The 16,659-nt window shown below is 37.1% G+C and overlaps 1 protein-coding gene across 2 annotated transcripts in view; it reads left to right on the forward strand.

Annotated features, from left to right (window-relative positions):
* The window catches only part of ZBTB10 (zinc finger and BTB domain containing 10), a 37,246-nt gene that overhangs the window by 6,511 nt on the left and 14,076 nt on the right, over positions 1–16,659 (forward strand). For both annotated transcript variants that reach the window (XM_064267866.1, XM_010588372.2), the window contains exon 2: positions 4,047–4,935. In XM_064267866.1, coding sequence (XP_064123936.1) covers positions 4,047–4,935 — 889 coding nt within the window. The remainder of the gene's footprint in view (positions 1–4,046; positions 4,936–16,659) is intronic.

The following is a 16,659-nucleotide window of genomic DNA, read 5'->3' on the forward strand; positions in this document are numbered from 1 at the left end:
AAGCAGACTACCACATCTTTCTCCTATGGAGCGCTGATCAGTTTGAACCACTGCTCTTTCAGTTGGCAGCCAAGTTCTTTAATCGCTGTGCCACCCTGATTAATCTTCTGCTACCACAGCCATCTCGTCTGTCTGCTAATCTAATCAGATTGCTCTTTGCTTCTATAGCTTTATAAGGCACCTACAGCACTGGTTTTTAATCTTCTGAGGGATTCACATCTCTTGATAATTTGATGAAAGTGAGACACTTATCTCAGAAAAATGTACATAAGTGCATATTTACATTTCATGGATTTTTTTGGATCACCTTGCAGTTCATTCATAAATCTGCAACTCTCAGGATGCTACAAACCATCTCAGTGCTTTTGCTTCTGCTGTCTATTCTCAGAATGCTCACACGCTGACCCAATCTTATATCCTTTTAAGGCTCTGCTCACATACTTTGTCTTCAAAAAGCATCCCCCCATCTCCCACAAAAAAACAAAAAACAGATTTAGACACACCATCTCTCTGCTCTCCTAACAACCTTATTTATATTCTTCAGTACCCTAAGAGTCTTCCCCAGTAGCCAAAGCTTTGATTGAGGGACTATACTTACTCATTTTAGTCCCCAGTGCAGACCCTGGTTAAAGTAGGTATTCAATTAATGCTTATTAAGTTAACAAGTGAAGTCAGAGTTTTTAAGCTTTTAGGAGCTTTTCCTCCTGTGAGTAAAATAATTACTTTTTTTGTTTGTTTGATTATGTCTGGAAATAAATATGAAGATAATAATTTATGAGAATTTTAACTAAATGAACTCTTTTCTATTTTCTGTAAAAATTGGACTAGTTGATTAAAAGGCCCTTCCAATATCTACAATTGAAGTTTTCCTTACAAGCATTTTCATGGTAAAATTCAAGGCTTACGTTTTATAGAACCTCAGAAGTAAAAAGTTGTCTGATTTTTCAAATCCATTTTCTTAAAATCTCCTTATGTAGCCAGTTTAGGCTAATGTTTGGGCTAAGTTGTGCCTTCCTGTTTGGGAAGGGGTTTAGAAACATTTTTCTACATTGGAAAAGACCAGTTGTGGAAATATTTAAACATTTCAGCAGTATACCTTCACTTATCAGTAGTACTTAATGTTACTATACTAAGAGTAGACTTAGAATGTTAGAAGGAATCAATGACACAAATCCCTTGAGTTTAAGATTTTGTCTCTACTACTAAGGATTTTGTATTTTTTGTTGTTGTTGTTGTTCAAGAAATAATATTGACTGTTTTAGTGCTGTGTGGTGTGTTTTACCCGAATTCCACAAAAAAACACTCCTTGGAGAGTACACATATTCTCGCCCTGGGCATATTTAATAGCTACCTCAAACACATGGCAAAAAAAACCCACCTTTGCCCTCCCATCTATACTCCTAGCAACTCTATAGGACAGAGTAGGACTGCCCCTCAGGGTTTCCAAGGCCATAAATCTTCATGGAAGCAGACTGCCGAACGTCTTTTTCTTATGGAGGGGTTCAAACCACCAACCTTTCAGTTAGCAGCTGAGCGCTTAACCACTGCACTACTAGGGGTCCATAAACACATGGCATAGTGTGCTAATCAGTTGTGACAAAGAAGTCATTGGTGTTGCTTATAAAAATGGGGATGTTACTGTTCTAGTACAACAGTAATGAGAAAAACAGGAATTGAATAGTTGTGTTTGATTTGTATAGTTTTTGTCAAAATGGGGAAACGTTTTGCTGGATAGGCTGTCAGCTATTTTTGAAAATTAGGACATTTGGTCTGATAATGGCAGAGAATTTTGGAAATTGGGACTGGCCCAGAAAATACAGGTCACAGTGACCATAGCCTAGAATGATTGCTACAATTAGACAGAGCCACCTCCTCCTTAAAATGTATTGAACTGCAAGATATGTAAACTTCTGACAGTTCTCGACTTGTAAATTGCTAATTCAGTGCTCCTGCAAATACTTCATGGACGTGCTGGCAAATGTGATCAGTGTTTAAAAGTTTTGCTTTATCAGTTTTTTGCATACTGTTCCATTATCCCTGTTGAAACTTTTAAGTATCCTGGATGTCAGTATTTTGGTTCTTTCAGTTGATTTCTCGTACCTGGAAGTAACACACAAATTCTTAGATGGACTGTGTGGCCTGACGTTAGTTTCCAAGAATTGGGGTTATTGTGTATATGGCCTCCTGTGACTAAGAGTCGAATTAAAGCTAGTGTTTTTTATAATTTAAGCCATACCTGTGATTGGGGTAAGTGGAATCTTGTGATTGTTTAGGAATCTCACCACCACGTAGGAGAATTCTATTGCAGTGTCAACTGTCTTGCTCCCCTCACCTAGTTTTCGTCCTGATTACCGCTTCCTGTCTTCTAAGTATATCGGCTCTCCCAGCATGTTTACAACCTAGTATGTATCTTCCCATGTTTTTCTCCATGCTCATATAATCATAGATCCATATATATGTGTATGTTTGTAGACATTATTTTATTGGCCTAAATTTAATATTTTATGCTGAAGAAAATATAAAATTTTTCGTACTTGAAGTCATCATTTTCTTTCTTGTTTTCTGCTACAAATGCTTAAGCAATTTTTCTTTTGGGAAAGAAAGATTACCTGTTATTTAGAGATATTATTACACAAAACATGTGCCAGGCACTATTCAGGATGTCAGAAATCTACATCCCTGCCTTTAGGGAGCTTACCCACCTACTCACTGTATGAAGAAAGTCATAATGTTCTCAATGATAGAGTAACTTTGTGGTACTGCTTTATAATTTAAGAAAAAGGCTCAGGGATGGTGATTTGTCCAAGGACATGCAGTGAATAACTGCTATAGACAGCATTCTGAAATGTAGATAATGCTCTTTTATTCTTGCTCTTATGCAACACAACCTTAATTGCTTTATAGGAAATTACTTCAGTGTTGCTGTATAGAACTATAATGAAAACTTGTAGAGTTGATAAGAGAAGAAATATATAAACATTAAGAATTTTGAGTTCAGGAATTAATAACATAGTAAGTAGTATGATGCAAAAGAGGAGGCATTTTGAAAGTTGATTTAGGGATTTTTGTTGATAATGAAAGAAAGTTTGGAGGACTGGATTTAAATTCTTAAATACTGTGATGACTCCTCCATTATCTAATCCACATTAAGGTGGAGGCTATTTTGCAGAGTCTTTTAAATTCATTAGTATCACTGTCTTTCTAAGATGATGTCATTTTAAGGAATAATCAGATAAAGTGCTGTAGGATATTGAAACTCCGTTAACATTCAGGTTTGCCTTGATTTCTCCTGAAATCCTTGATAACTCTATGTTATGGGAAAATCTGATTATATTAGACTGACCGTTGGCTTGTGTCACTGTGAATATTTCCGTGATTGAAGCATTTTCTCCTTAGGGTCTTAACTAACTTTATCTCTAGTTAGATTTAATTAACTGCATTGACCTAAAATATTTGATTCAGGTTTTTTTTTTTTTTTTTACCAATACTTAAAATTTACCTTTAAATTAAAAAAAACCTGTTGCCATTGAGTCGCTTCCAACTTACAGCGAACCTGTAGGACAGAGTAGAACTGCCCCACAGGGTGTCCAAGGAGTGGCTGGTGGATTTGAACCACTGACCTTTTGGTTAGCAGCCAAGCTCTTAATCACTGTGCCACCAGGCCTCCACCTTTTAAATGGTGCGCAGCATATTGTCACTTGAATAAGTTCAGTCAGAGGGAGACTGATATATTCCTGTCACTTAAGGAGATAAAGCAAACTAATTTGATTCCTACAGATAAAAGTTTTTGTTAAGAAAATAATTGCTGTTTTAATTTTAACTAGTTTTTAGTAACAGCATTGGGTTTTATCATACCGAGCTGTTCATTCCTTCGTTCTCAATATTTGTGATCATAAACACTTAAGTTTCAAAATATGTAATGATTACTAACAATATATCTGAATAATGCTTTTTAAAAACTGACGAAGATGATACTTGTTTACCTTGGTTTGGGGACTTTAAAAAGTAAATAAAATTTAATGTTAATGTTTTCCATCCAATTACAGGAGTCAGAAGTACCATCAGAGGAGGGGTACTGTGACTTTAATAGTAGGCCAAATGAGAACTCTTATTGCTATCAACTTCTTCGACAGCTAAATGAACAGAGAAAAAAAGGTATTCTTTGTGATGTCAGCATTGTGGTGAGTGGAAAAATCTTTAAAGCTCATAAGAACATCCTGGTTGCAGGCAGCCGTTTCTTTAAGACTTTATATTGCTTTTCAAACAAAGAAAGCCCCAACCAAAACAATACTACCCATTTAGATATTGCTGCAGTTCAAGGTTTTTCAGTCATCTTGGACTTCTTGTATTCTGGTAACCTGGTGCTCACAAGCCAAAATGCCATTGAAGTGATGACAGTGGCCAGCTATCTTCAAATGAGTGAAGTTGTTCAAACTTGCCGAAATTTCATTAAAGATGCCTTAAACATAAGCATTAAGTCGGAAGCTCCGGAGTCTGTAGTTGTGGACTACAATAATAGAAAACCAGTTAATAGAGATGGTCTGTCTTCGTCACGGGATCAAAAAATTGCCAGTTTTTGGGCAACACGGAATCTTACCAACTTGGCAAGCAATGTAAAAATTGAAAATGACGGTTGTAATGTCGACGAGGGCCAAATAGATAACTACCAGATGAACGACAGTAGTTGGGTCCAGGATGGCTCTCCTGAATTGGCTGAAAGTGAATCTCAAGGTCAAACAAAAGTGTTTATTTGGAATGATATGGGCTCCCAGGGAATTCAAGAGACTGGCAAAACAAGGAGGAAAAACCAGACTACAAAGAGGTTTATTTATAATGTACCACCTAATAACGAAACAAATTTAGAAGATTGCTCAGTGATGCAGCCACCTGTTGCCTATCCGGAAGAGGATTTGTCATTCATCAAGGAAGAACCAGGTAAATACTGTATATTCAAAGGTACCTTGATTTTGAAGCTACTTCATTTTAATTCTAGTTGGATATAAACTTGAAGTATATTTTAAATGGAAATTTTTTGTCATTATTAAAGTAATACACAATTATTAAAGTAATGAGGGAGAATCACTCAGACAAGCATGTAATATTTTTGGTCTTTGTTTTTTCTCCAGGCATATGCAAGTGGGTTTCTCAAAAGATAAGTTAATATAATCACCCAGACATTGTATATATTGCTGTATGGAGTGGACTCTACTGCATGTGTGATTCTTTAACTTTCCCATACGTTTAGCTTCTGAGCTCACTTTTTTAGACCCAGCAACGGAAAAGATAAAATCTTTAGTTGTAATAAGTTACACAATCAGTTTATGTCATTTTAGAAGTTTTTAACACCTTCTTATTATTCTTTACTCTCAATTTTTCCTATTTGAAAACTTTCTGTTTTATAGGATTTTGCATATTATAATGGGATTATTCTAATGTGTTTAGAGCTGCTGTTCTCACCGCAAATGTTACAGAAGCTGGGTTAAATTTGTCCCACTGTCATTCTCTTATTTTCATTTTTGTTAGCATTAGTTGAGAGCTTCTGAGACTTTTCAATCTGTCGCCTAAGGAATGCATATACAAATCTTAGCATATCACATTTATGGTGTGGGGATATTTTTAACGTGAGTTGGAGAACCATCGTTGAAGGGCATAAGTAGAAAGATTAGATTTTTGCGCTTCCTTTACCTTCAGTTTAATCTGCCTGTGCCGAATTTCGTATTGTTTGAAAAAACAGCTCAGTGGGTTTGAGGTTTCCTGTGTATACCCCAGGCTTGTCCACCACTGTAATAATTTACTTATTTGAAAATCAGCATATGTGTATAAATGAACACTTATTTGCTGATATTTTTCATACCTTCTTACTTGTTAAGTTTTTAACAGTAAAATCCTTGAAGCAATTTCTTCAAAGTATTAAGGGTAGCTAGACCTCCTTAGTACTATCTTGCTTAATTATTAATATAGAAGACCGTGAAGAGTTATGTTGTTATATTGTCTTTCTGCTGCATGGATTAATACTGTTTAACAGTATAGTGGGAACCCTGTAGTGTTTTTTTTTTAAGTACATATGCATACAGACACACACTCATTGTTTTCCTTTAAGGAATAAGCACATCTTTTGGTTAGCATTTGATTTATGGCAAAATTAATCAGAGCTAACCCCCTTCTTAACATAAATGCCTGGTTTATTTTATTAGAGTGATTCAAAGAAAAGAAAAATGCTAACATTTTGGACCAAAATACGTACTTTCAAAAATAACATTACTAATGATTATCTTAGCAAACACCCCTAGCTATGACTGTATCGATGGACTAGGCCCATCTTACACTAAGTTTTGATTGTCTAATATGCTTTCAGTTTTTCTTTTGTCTCTCATAAAAGAGAATTTTATCCTTATGTTATTCGTATTCCTTTTATATCTGATGAAACTTGCTTGTATCACAGATTTGATGGTTGTATCAGTCATGTGCTGTGTTCCAACTGTTAAACATTTTCAACTTTTCTGTGCCTCCAAAACCATCTTCATTTTGTGGCAGAAAATGAATCTTGTGAGCATTATGATTAGAAAGTAATGTCATATAAAGCAGGGTTTGACAAATTTTTACTGTAAAAGGGCCAAAGAGTAAATGTTTGCAGTCAGCTACTCAACTCTGTCATTGTATTGTGAAAGCAGCCATAGACAATGTGTGAACAAACGAAATGTGGGTGTGTTCCAGTAAAATTTTATTGCCAACTCTTGGTATAGAGCAGTGGGTATTAACCATTGCAGCCACACTGGAATTGGTTGGAAGCTTTAAGGAGTTCCTCCGCTAGTGATTTAGGTTTAGTTTGTTTGAAATATGGCCTGGATGCTGGTACTTTTAAAAACTGTGCGCATGATTCTACTGTGAGCCAAGGTTCAGATCCACTGATACAGAGGAGAAAAAGCTCACCTTGAGTCAGAAATAGGGATTTAAAAACCAACTCTGCCACAATGTAACCATGGCCAAGTTAAGTAAAACTTTTTTCTTCAGTTTCATTGTCTTTAAAATATGATACTTGCAGGATTATTGTGGAAATTAAATGATAAACATAAAAGCACAAGAAATATCATGGTCATCTCAATCCCCCTTAAAGTTGGGAAAGACTACTGAGGTTATTTAGTTTTCCAGTGCAGTGTATTTTCTATACACACGCACACACGCTTTATTTATTTTTCCCCTTTACAGCCTCAGCTTGACCTTCTGCTTGAATACTTGTGCATACTACTTTGTAGCCTATTCCAGTGTAGCAGGACGGTGGTTATGTAGAAGTTATTTCTATTAAGCCAAAATTTGCTAATCTGTAATGTCCTGATTCTGCCATCTGAAGTAGTACAGTATGAGTTTAACTTCTAATTAATCTCTCTAGTTTACCTGTTAACCCTTCAAATACAAACCAAAAGCCCATTGCTGTCAAATTGTTTCCAACTTATAGTGACCCTATGGACAGAGTAGAACTGCCCCTTAGGGTTTTCAAGGAGCAGCTGATGGATTTGAACTGCTGACCATTTGGTTAGCAGCTGTAGCTCTTCACCACCACTCAACCAGGGCCCCTTCAAATGCTAGACATTTAAAAATTCTCCCTAAACCCCCTTTTTCTAGGCTAAATGCTGCTTCTCCCACATTTGAATTGTAAACACTCTTACCATCTCTCTTACAGTTATACATACCGTATAGTTTGCTTTACACTGAAATTTTGGTGCACAGAATTGAACATAACTCTCCAGGCACCTTCTGTCCCATATAGTATTCAGTTTATGAAGGTTGAAGACTTCCTTGTTGAGCTAGCAAAAGTAGAGTGGCTGATTTCATATTTCGGACTGTTTCACACGAAAGCCTTGCAGTTAACCACTAAACTAGTTGTTAGGGGCGATTGAGTAGGTTCCGACTCATAGTGACCCTATGTACAACAGAATGAAACACTGCCTTGTTCCTTTGCCATCCTCAATTTTTGTTGGTGTCTTTGAGCCCCTTGTTGCAGCCAAAGTTGTTCTTGATCTCATTGAGGGCCTTCCTTTTTTTAACTGACCCTCTGCTTGACCAAGCGTGATGCCCCTCTCCAAGGACTGGCCCCTCCTGATAACAACATGTCCAAAGTACGTAAGACAAAGTCTAGCTGTCCTCACTTTTAAGGAGCATTTTGGCCATACTTCTTCCAAGACAGATTTGTTTGCTCTTCTGGCAGTCCATGGTACAATCAGTATTCTTCACCAACACCATAGCTCAAAGACATCAGTTCCTTTTTAGTCTTTCTCATTCATTGTCCAGCTTTCTCATGCATATGAGGCAATTGAAAATACCATGGCTTGGGTGAGGTCTCAAAGTGACAACTTCGGTTTTTAACACTTCAAAGAGATCTTTAGTAGGGCCCAATTTAAAAAAAAAAAAGTCGTAGTGAATTAGTCCATCTGCAAGCAATGGTTGACATATTTGGATTTGTGGTTCCCATGTAGGAACTGTGACTTCCCCAGGGTCTTAAGCCCACAGTTTGTAAACCGTAACTCTAAAAATATTTTCTTGCTGGTAATGTTGAAGCTAGTGTTAGGATGCCTCATGAAAATCTGCTGTAAGATATAGAGATATACCCACACTGTTAGAGACTTTTTTCAGATGGTAATTTTTAACCTTAAAAAGAAGTTAGTATATGTGTTTTTGACTCACTTCTGGGAATTGGTTCAAATCCTTTTTGGTACAGAATAGTACTTGAAAATGGAACTCAGGAAAGGTTAGGAACTTCTGTCCTTTTACTGTTTAATTTTGTTTTGTGGGGCAATTGAAACTCTCAGCAAAAACTAAAGCCTGGGTAATCAAATTAATGCAAAACCTTAATTCTTGCCTTGCTGATGTGCAACCAGAAAAAGTAAATTTCAGTCACATAAAGTAGGTAGAAATCTAAGATCAAAAATTAAGTTGGAGAAATACAAATAACTAAAGCCTCCATTGTTTTTGATCTTTTGATGTGCTGGCTGAGATGAAAACATGATCCTCTGAATCTAGATTTTTATATTATGCCAGTCACACTAGCAATTTCCACCCATTATAAGTATCTGTCCTCTTTACGTGTATATGTACTTAATTTGCTCTTGAATATCTCATCTTGAAAAAAGAGTTTGAAATGACTGACAAAAGAAGTGTTCTAGGCAGTAACTTCACATTCTACCGTTGCTTATTTAAAACAATTAACAACAACAACAACAAAAAAGAGTGCCAGCCTTGGTGTTAATATGGTTGCTGTAATTAAGCTTTGAGCTACTAAATTGGCTCTGAGCTACTAAACAGTCTCTCAAAAGGAGGATCCTACAGGATGATAAAACTTTTCTTGGTACCTATTTCTGAAAGGAATTTCTCCAGTGGAGTTTCATGTCGGTGAAACTGAGTAGTATGATGGACAGTATTCTCAAAAGCATTTTCTAGTAAATGCAGATTATTATATAATTGATTTTTATATTTATCTTTGCTGAAAGCTAATATAACTCCATGTAGATGATGATGAATCTTCAAACTGTGTTTAATGCCATACAAGCATTCAGAAATAAAGTGGTTTTACTTGATCAAAGAACATATTTTAGAATTCTTTTAGATATTCTCAAGTTTCTTTCATTTACACTTCTGATGACAAAGTAGCTTTACAGCATTGGTGATTTTTATTAATCCTTAAAAGTAGAGTTGAAATCAGGTTCAAACTTTACATTTTCAGTTTGCATACTTACCTTTTTGATTAAAAAGCATGTAATTCAATTATTTAGAAAATAGTTTTATTTGAGAAAAGACTACTCAAACAAGATAGCTTTAAGGAGTTGCTGGTAGCAGTCAGGTAGAACTGCCCCATAGGGTTTTCAAGGCTGTGGCCTTTCAGAAGCAGATTGCCAGGCCTGTCTTCCGAGGCGTGTCTTGGTGGGTTCAAACTGCTAACCTTTCAGTTTGTAGGATGCGTAACCATTTGGGCCACCCAGGCACTCCTTAAGGAATCCTAATGAGGCGTATATTTGAAGAAATTATTACTTCTAATTGCTGTAAACTCTTTAATTAGCATTATCTACTAACCAGTCCTTTTGCCCTTTTTTTTTTTTTGTGTGTGTGCTTTAGAGGAGGGTTTACAGAGCAGATTAGTTTCTTATTAAACAATACATATGTTGTTTTGTGGCACTGGGTGCCAACCCCATGACGTATCAGTTCTCCCCTTCTCGATTTTGGGTTCCCTGTGAGCATCTTTCCTGTCCTCTCCTGCCTTCTTGTCCTTGCCTTTGGGTTGGTGTGCCCATTTCGTCTTGTTTTGTTTTGTGGTCCTGTCTAATCTTGTGCTGAAGGGTGAACCTCAGGAGTAACTTCAATACTGAGTTAAAAGGGTGTCTGGAGGCCATGCTCTTGGGGATTTCTCCAGTCTCTGTGAGACTAGTAAGTCTGATCTTTCTTTGTGAGTTAGAATTTTGTTGTCCATTTGTCTCCAGCTCTGTCCGGGATCCTCTATTGTGATCCTTGTCAGAGCAGTCAGTGGTGTTAGCGGGGCACCACCTAGTTGTACTGAACTTGGTCTGGTGAAGGCTGTGGTAGTTGTGGTGCATTAGTTCTTTGGACTAATCTTTCCCTCATATCTTTGTTTTCTTCATTCTTGCTTGCCCCAGACAGGGTGGGACCAGTGGAGTATCTTAGATGGCCACTCACAAGCTTTTAAGACCACAGACGCTATTCAAAATAGGATGTTGAACATTTTCTTTATAAATCGTGTTATGCCAGTTGAGCTAAATGTGTCCCAAGACCATGGTCCACAGCCCTCAGCCTGGTAACTCTGTCTCCTCAGGGAGTTTGGATGTGTCTATAAAGCCTCCATGACCCAGTATAGTGTAACCAGAATGGGAAAAATGGCGGGTCATAGCCCTGCTAGAAACCTAATCTCCCTCTTAGAAAACATGGGCAGCATAAGGATGGTGGCCATTTGCTCCACTTTGAGTATGTGTCATTCCCCACGGTCCGGTCAGTAATTCAGTCTCATGCATCAGGGACCTGGAGGGGCTCACTGCGCCTCTCCGAATCTCCCATTCCTGTTCTGGTTATCATTGCGGATCACACATATTGTAAAAATTCGTGTCTGTTCCATTTCCAGTGTGTCAGCTGTAACAGAACCAGTTCAAACTGGTTTGAAGCCCTGGTAAAGGTAGTAGATTTATGGACCTGGATTAGTTTATTTTCCTTTTAGGGGATTTCAGATTTTTTGCAATACCTTTCAGGCATCCTTTTGATGGAATGTAGTATGTTATGAGGGATGCGCTGCAAGTCAAAATGTTAAATCATTTCTTTAGAAACTTGCAAATTGATAAGAAATGGTAGTTTGAAGGCCTGATGCTGATTTGTAAAACAGAAATGTCCACCAACACCTAACACGCTGTAAAATGCATAAATGTGTAAGAGTCTTCAGTAGTTAATCTTAAAAAGGGTGATAGTAAGCAGCTATATGGTATCATAGAAATACTCTTTTCTCCCCCCCTTCCCCTCCCCCATCTGCTGTCTCTGACCCGAAAGATGACCTGTACGTTAAGAACCCTGCGGAATAGAGGCTGTGGCAGTACTAAAGCTGGGAGCTGAAGAAGCCTATGTGGATCAGTTAGAAGAGTATTTTTGTGACTTTTTTGCCTGCTAAGTATATTTTCTAAGCCCTGTAAACATCAGTCTGAGAGTTTTTACAAACTGAGTTTTTGGTTTCTGACACAACCTTCATATACTAGCTGAGCAGATAGTTTGAAAATTCCATTCAAGACATATTTATTCGGAGTTTTCCTCCCCAGAGAAGCTATGTTATAACCAAAGATTACTTTCCTGGGACTCGAGGATAGCTTTCCACTTAATAATATAAGGAAATTTGGTGCCTGAGTTATCTAGTGCTTTGGTAACAACAACAAAAAAATACCACAAGCTTTAAAAGCAAATTTATTTTTTCAGCTCTGGAGGCTGAAAGTCCAAATCAAGGTCCTTCTGTGAGCATCTCTCCTAGTTTCTGGTGTCCGCTGGCAATTCTTGGCCATTCCTTTGCTTATAAATGGGTCCTCACTAGATATCTGCGTTCTCCCTATGTGTGCCTGTGCCTATTCTTCTCTTTTGATAAGACACCTCTCAAAAGTGATTAGGGTTTTGACCCACCCTACTCTGGTGTGACCTTGTTAACATTAAAGAATAAAACCCCTATTTCCAAATAGGTTTATATTTGCAGACACTGAGGTTAAGACTTCTACATTTCTTTTTGGGGGGTACAATTTATTCTGAAACATTTGGTAATACGTTTTTGTTTAATCCCCTAGAAACTCTAGGCAGAAGGCCAGATAATGTTGCAGTCAAGATTGAGAAGAGCTCCTTAACCTGAAAGTTGTTCACAGTAGGATGGCCAGTACAATATAATAAATGTTAAAAATAAGGGTATTCAAGAAGAACAGCAGGGGATGGAGTGTGAGGTTCCTAACTTAAGAGTTGAAGAAAGCTTCATAGAGGAGGTCATATTAGAGCTGGATCTTGTGTAGGAATTTGTCAGGAGTGGGAGAAGAATACTGACTGTCAGAATATTAGAACACATAGGTGAAAGAAGGGGAGAGTACAGTGGGGAGATGAGGTTGGGATGATACATTAACGGTTAGATTGTGAATAGCTTTGTATGCCATGGTAGTTGTGAATTTTATTTTGTAGACTGAGGCAATGAGAGGTTTTTAAGTAGAGATTTGATCTGTTTATATTTGCATTTGAGGTGGGGGTGGGGTGAGGGTGCTGTGGACAGTGTTGTCCCTGGATAGGAATGGTGGGTAACTGGGGGGGATCTGTTAGGGATTAGTCTGCAGAGATAGCTGTCTTGTTGGAATAGTGCAAAGAAAGTGGTGGACCCTAGTCATTTGAATCTTGAGTCATTGAGCTTAGAGGTGCAGGGAAAACTATTTGTTGAGTCTGTAGGCTGCTTTGTGAACTGTTATGGGTGCTTCACGTAATACATTGGCAACTGAATTTACTCTCCATTGAAAGAGAAAAGCCAATTGCAGTGAAATGAAGAGGGAAAAAAATATTTTTTTTTTTTTTTTTTGAAGAACAGAAGACTTATTTCCCAAACCATCTTCAGAAAAGAGAAACTTGTTAGTATATATTTATATGCACATGAAAGTTGAATAGATTTTACTGGGTCTCTAAGAGTTTTTGTACAGTGGAGTTTAGCTGTTTCTAAAATGTCCATTTTTGGTGTCTTCTCTCATACCTCCTATTCAAGAATATCTGTATTTTAATAAAAGCTGGATTAGTCTGCACCTGTTTCATGCTTGGAATTTTGAGAACGAGGAGCAAATGGTCAGAGAGACCTTCCCTAACCAGTCTTGTTCAGCACTTACTGCCAGTTGTTGTACTCCTCCCTTCCCGAATGATTGGAAAAAGTGGCCAGCCCATTGGTGTAAGAGGAAATCTACTGTGACCCCAGGGATCAAGATTAACCTGACTTATATTTGGTTTTATATTAACTTTATAATTTACTCACTAATTTACTAATGTCACTTCTCTTAGCAACTTTGTGAAGTGGGTAAATATTACTACTATTTTCCATGTGAAGAAAATGATCCAAAACCTGTTGCCATCGAGGGTTTTATTTTTTTCTGGGGGCGGGGAGAAGGATGGAGATTAATATTTTTAACAGTCTTTAAATACCATCCCATTCTCTTTCCATCATTAATCAGATTTTTCTTAATCCATCAATAAAATATTTTTTAAAAATGCAGCACATGGTGGTTGTTAGGTGCCATCAATTTCGACTCATAGCAACCCATGCGACAAAGAGAACTGCCCTATAGGGTTTTCTAGGCTGTAATCTTTATGGGAGCAGATCTTTAGTTCTTTCTTCCATGGAGCCTCTGAATGGGTTTGAACCACCAACCTCTGGTTTAGCAGTTGAACGCTTAACCGTTGTATCACCAGGACTCCTTGAACCACGTGATTACAGAGCTAAATACGTTTTTAGAAATGTGAATTCTGAGACTGTTGCTCTGAAGATAGAGATAAGTGTACTACTGTAAAGAGCGAAGATAGCTTATACTTTGGGTACCTTAGATTTTGGAGATGGTTTTGTTAACTAAAAGGGAAGGTGATAAAGTAGTTGCCGGTTTAGCATAGTGGAGTTAAGGTTTATTTAGCAATAAAAGTAATATTAATTATCACCAGCAAAATAAGTTTAAGATGAGTACACTTTACTTCTTCACTGTCATTCCCAACATTGCAAATTATACAACTTTTTTTTTTTTTTTTTTTTTTGATTGCCTGCTATGGGCCATGCCCATAATAAAAAATAAACGCTCTTAATGTATTATCAAGAGGCATTATAATACAGTTAAGGGCAGACCTCTGCCACTGACTTGTGGCGATGACCCACTTGTTTGACCTTTTTCAGCCTTAGTTTCGTCATTTGTAAAATTGAGGATAAGAACATTCTTAGTGCTCTTACATAAATAAGTAGTAAAAATTAAATGAAATAATATGTATTAAAAGACAGGATGCATAGAAATTGTTTTGGCTGATACCATTTGACCAAGGAGCTCTGGTGGTGCAGTGGTGAAGTGAAGCACTTGGCTGCTAACGGAAAGGTCTACTGTTTGAACTCACCTCCCACAGAGTGGCCGTTACGGCCTTGAAACCCTATGGGGCAGTTCTACTCTGTCCTATGGGGTTACTATGAATCGGAATCAACTCATCGGCAACAGATTTGGGTTTGGTTTTGGGGCTATTATTTGACTACTAGAGAAGGGCATTTGTAAAACTAGAAGAAATGACTCACTTTCTCATTAGCTGTTAAGTTGAATAGTAGTAAACATACCACTCATATACCTGTTGTCATTCATAAAAATAACAGTCACTTGAGAAGCTAATGTTCTAGTAAGTGCTTCAGAAAGGTCTTTTGTTGTTTGAAAAATTAGCCCTTCTTTGTTTAAATGAAGCGAAAGATTTCCCTGGGAGGTTCATGAATGTCATAAAAATATTAGGGTTTATTTTTTATAATTTTAGGGAAAACATGACTGAGTTTCTGGTCATGCTTTCTAAATGAAGCACAATTCATTTCTGTGTCAAGTCAGTGGTTGATTGGCTCTGTCCCACTCACATCAACATAACTGATCAAAAATGAATTGCTGGGTGGTTTGGCTGGTTTCTAGTAATGTACAGCAGTGATATATGATATATTGATTCCTAAGTTGAACATACTCTTTATGTAAGTTTATTGTTAACCCTGGAATATTGACCTATTGGGATTTGTTTTTGAGAGCCAAATACTATTAATGCCTTTCAAAAGAGATAATTTCATATCTGCAGCATGGGTATGATTATGTTTTTAGTACAAAATAGTACAGAAGGAACTGTTGTACACAGGAAGAATATAAGTTTGTCATCTAGTATGCTTTTAGGCTGAAGTGTTCCATACTCTGTTTTCATATAGGATTAAAGATCACAAAATCACAAATTCTAATACTTTAGGAGTAGAGACAGGAAATGACTGTTTTAAGAACTGGCTGAGGAAAGCATTCAGCAAATCACCGTAGCGTGTTACTTACATAGAAATACCCTACATTTACATTCTCAGTTGGCTATATTGCATGAGTGCCCTCTGAACAGACTGCACACTATAGAATAATGGTTTTTTTAAAAAGACATTGTGAAACCTAGTAAAATTGTTTGAATAATTTTAATTTTTGATTATTGAAATGCATTTGACTTTTCATAGGAAAACAAGGCCCCTAAATTTCAATCACTTATTTTCAGTCTATGGCTATGTTTTAGTGTTAATTGTAAACCAACAAACTGAGAAATTATTCTTTGGATACAGTTAATTAAAACTAAACTTTGTTCAGTAATACGGTTGGAAAGGGCAGAATAGTCAAGTTGAAATATTATACAAGTGATGGTTTTATTGAATGAGAGATTATACCTAGATGACATTTAGGGTAAAAATGATTCTCTTTCATTCAGCCAACATTTGTTAAAAGCCTTTTCTTTGCCATGCATTGTGATATTTACTGGGAAAATAAAACCTGAACAGTACCCCTGCTCTCAGGGAATGGATACAGGAGGCAAATTAGAGAAACATTTACTGTTTCTCTTTCCAGCGTGAACTATTATTTCTTAATTCTCCTGACTTCCAAGCTCTGTAGTCTCTAGGGAATAACTTCACATTCTACAATTCTATTGTACAGAAGAAATAGAAGCCAACAGGCTGGAATGTCCTTTAGTTCCTGTCCTCAAACCTCTCTACAGGCAGCCCCTGGGGTACAAACATCCTACTTATGGACAATTCATACTTAAGAACAGACTGCCATAAAGCCTGTTGACACACACACAACTTTGTGATGCTCGTGAAAACATTACACAGTTTGGGAATATTACAAGTTTTGTATACGTAGAAGGGTAAAATAAATGCTGTGTGCTAAGGCAAACATTTGACTGACTGGGCCTGTTCTGACTTAACTACAGATTTGACTTAAAGACAGACTCAGGAATGGATCTTGTTTGTTATACGGGGACTGCCTGTATATGTTCTCTCTCTTAAGTACCCAAACTTGTGCATCTAGATCCCGACTCTGGAAATCATACATAGTTGATAATTCCTTCTCTTTACTGTACATTTTCAGCATCTTTAACTTCTCT

The sequence above is a fragment of the Loxodonta africana genome, chromosome 14 (assembly GCF_030014295.1).
Source record: "Loxodonta africana isolate mLoxAfr1 chromosome 14, mLoxAfr1.hap2, whole genome shotgun sequence".
NCBI lineage: Eukaryota > Metazoa > Chordata > Mammalia > Proboscidea > Elephantidae > Loxodonta > Loxodonta africana.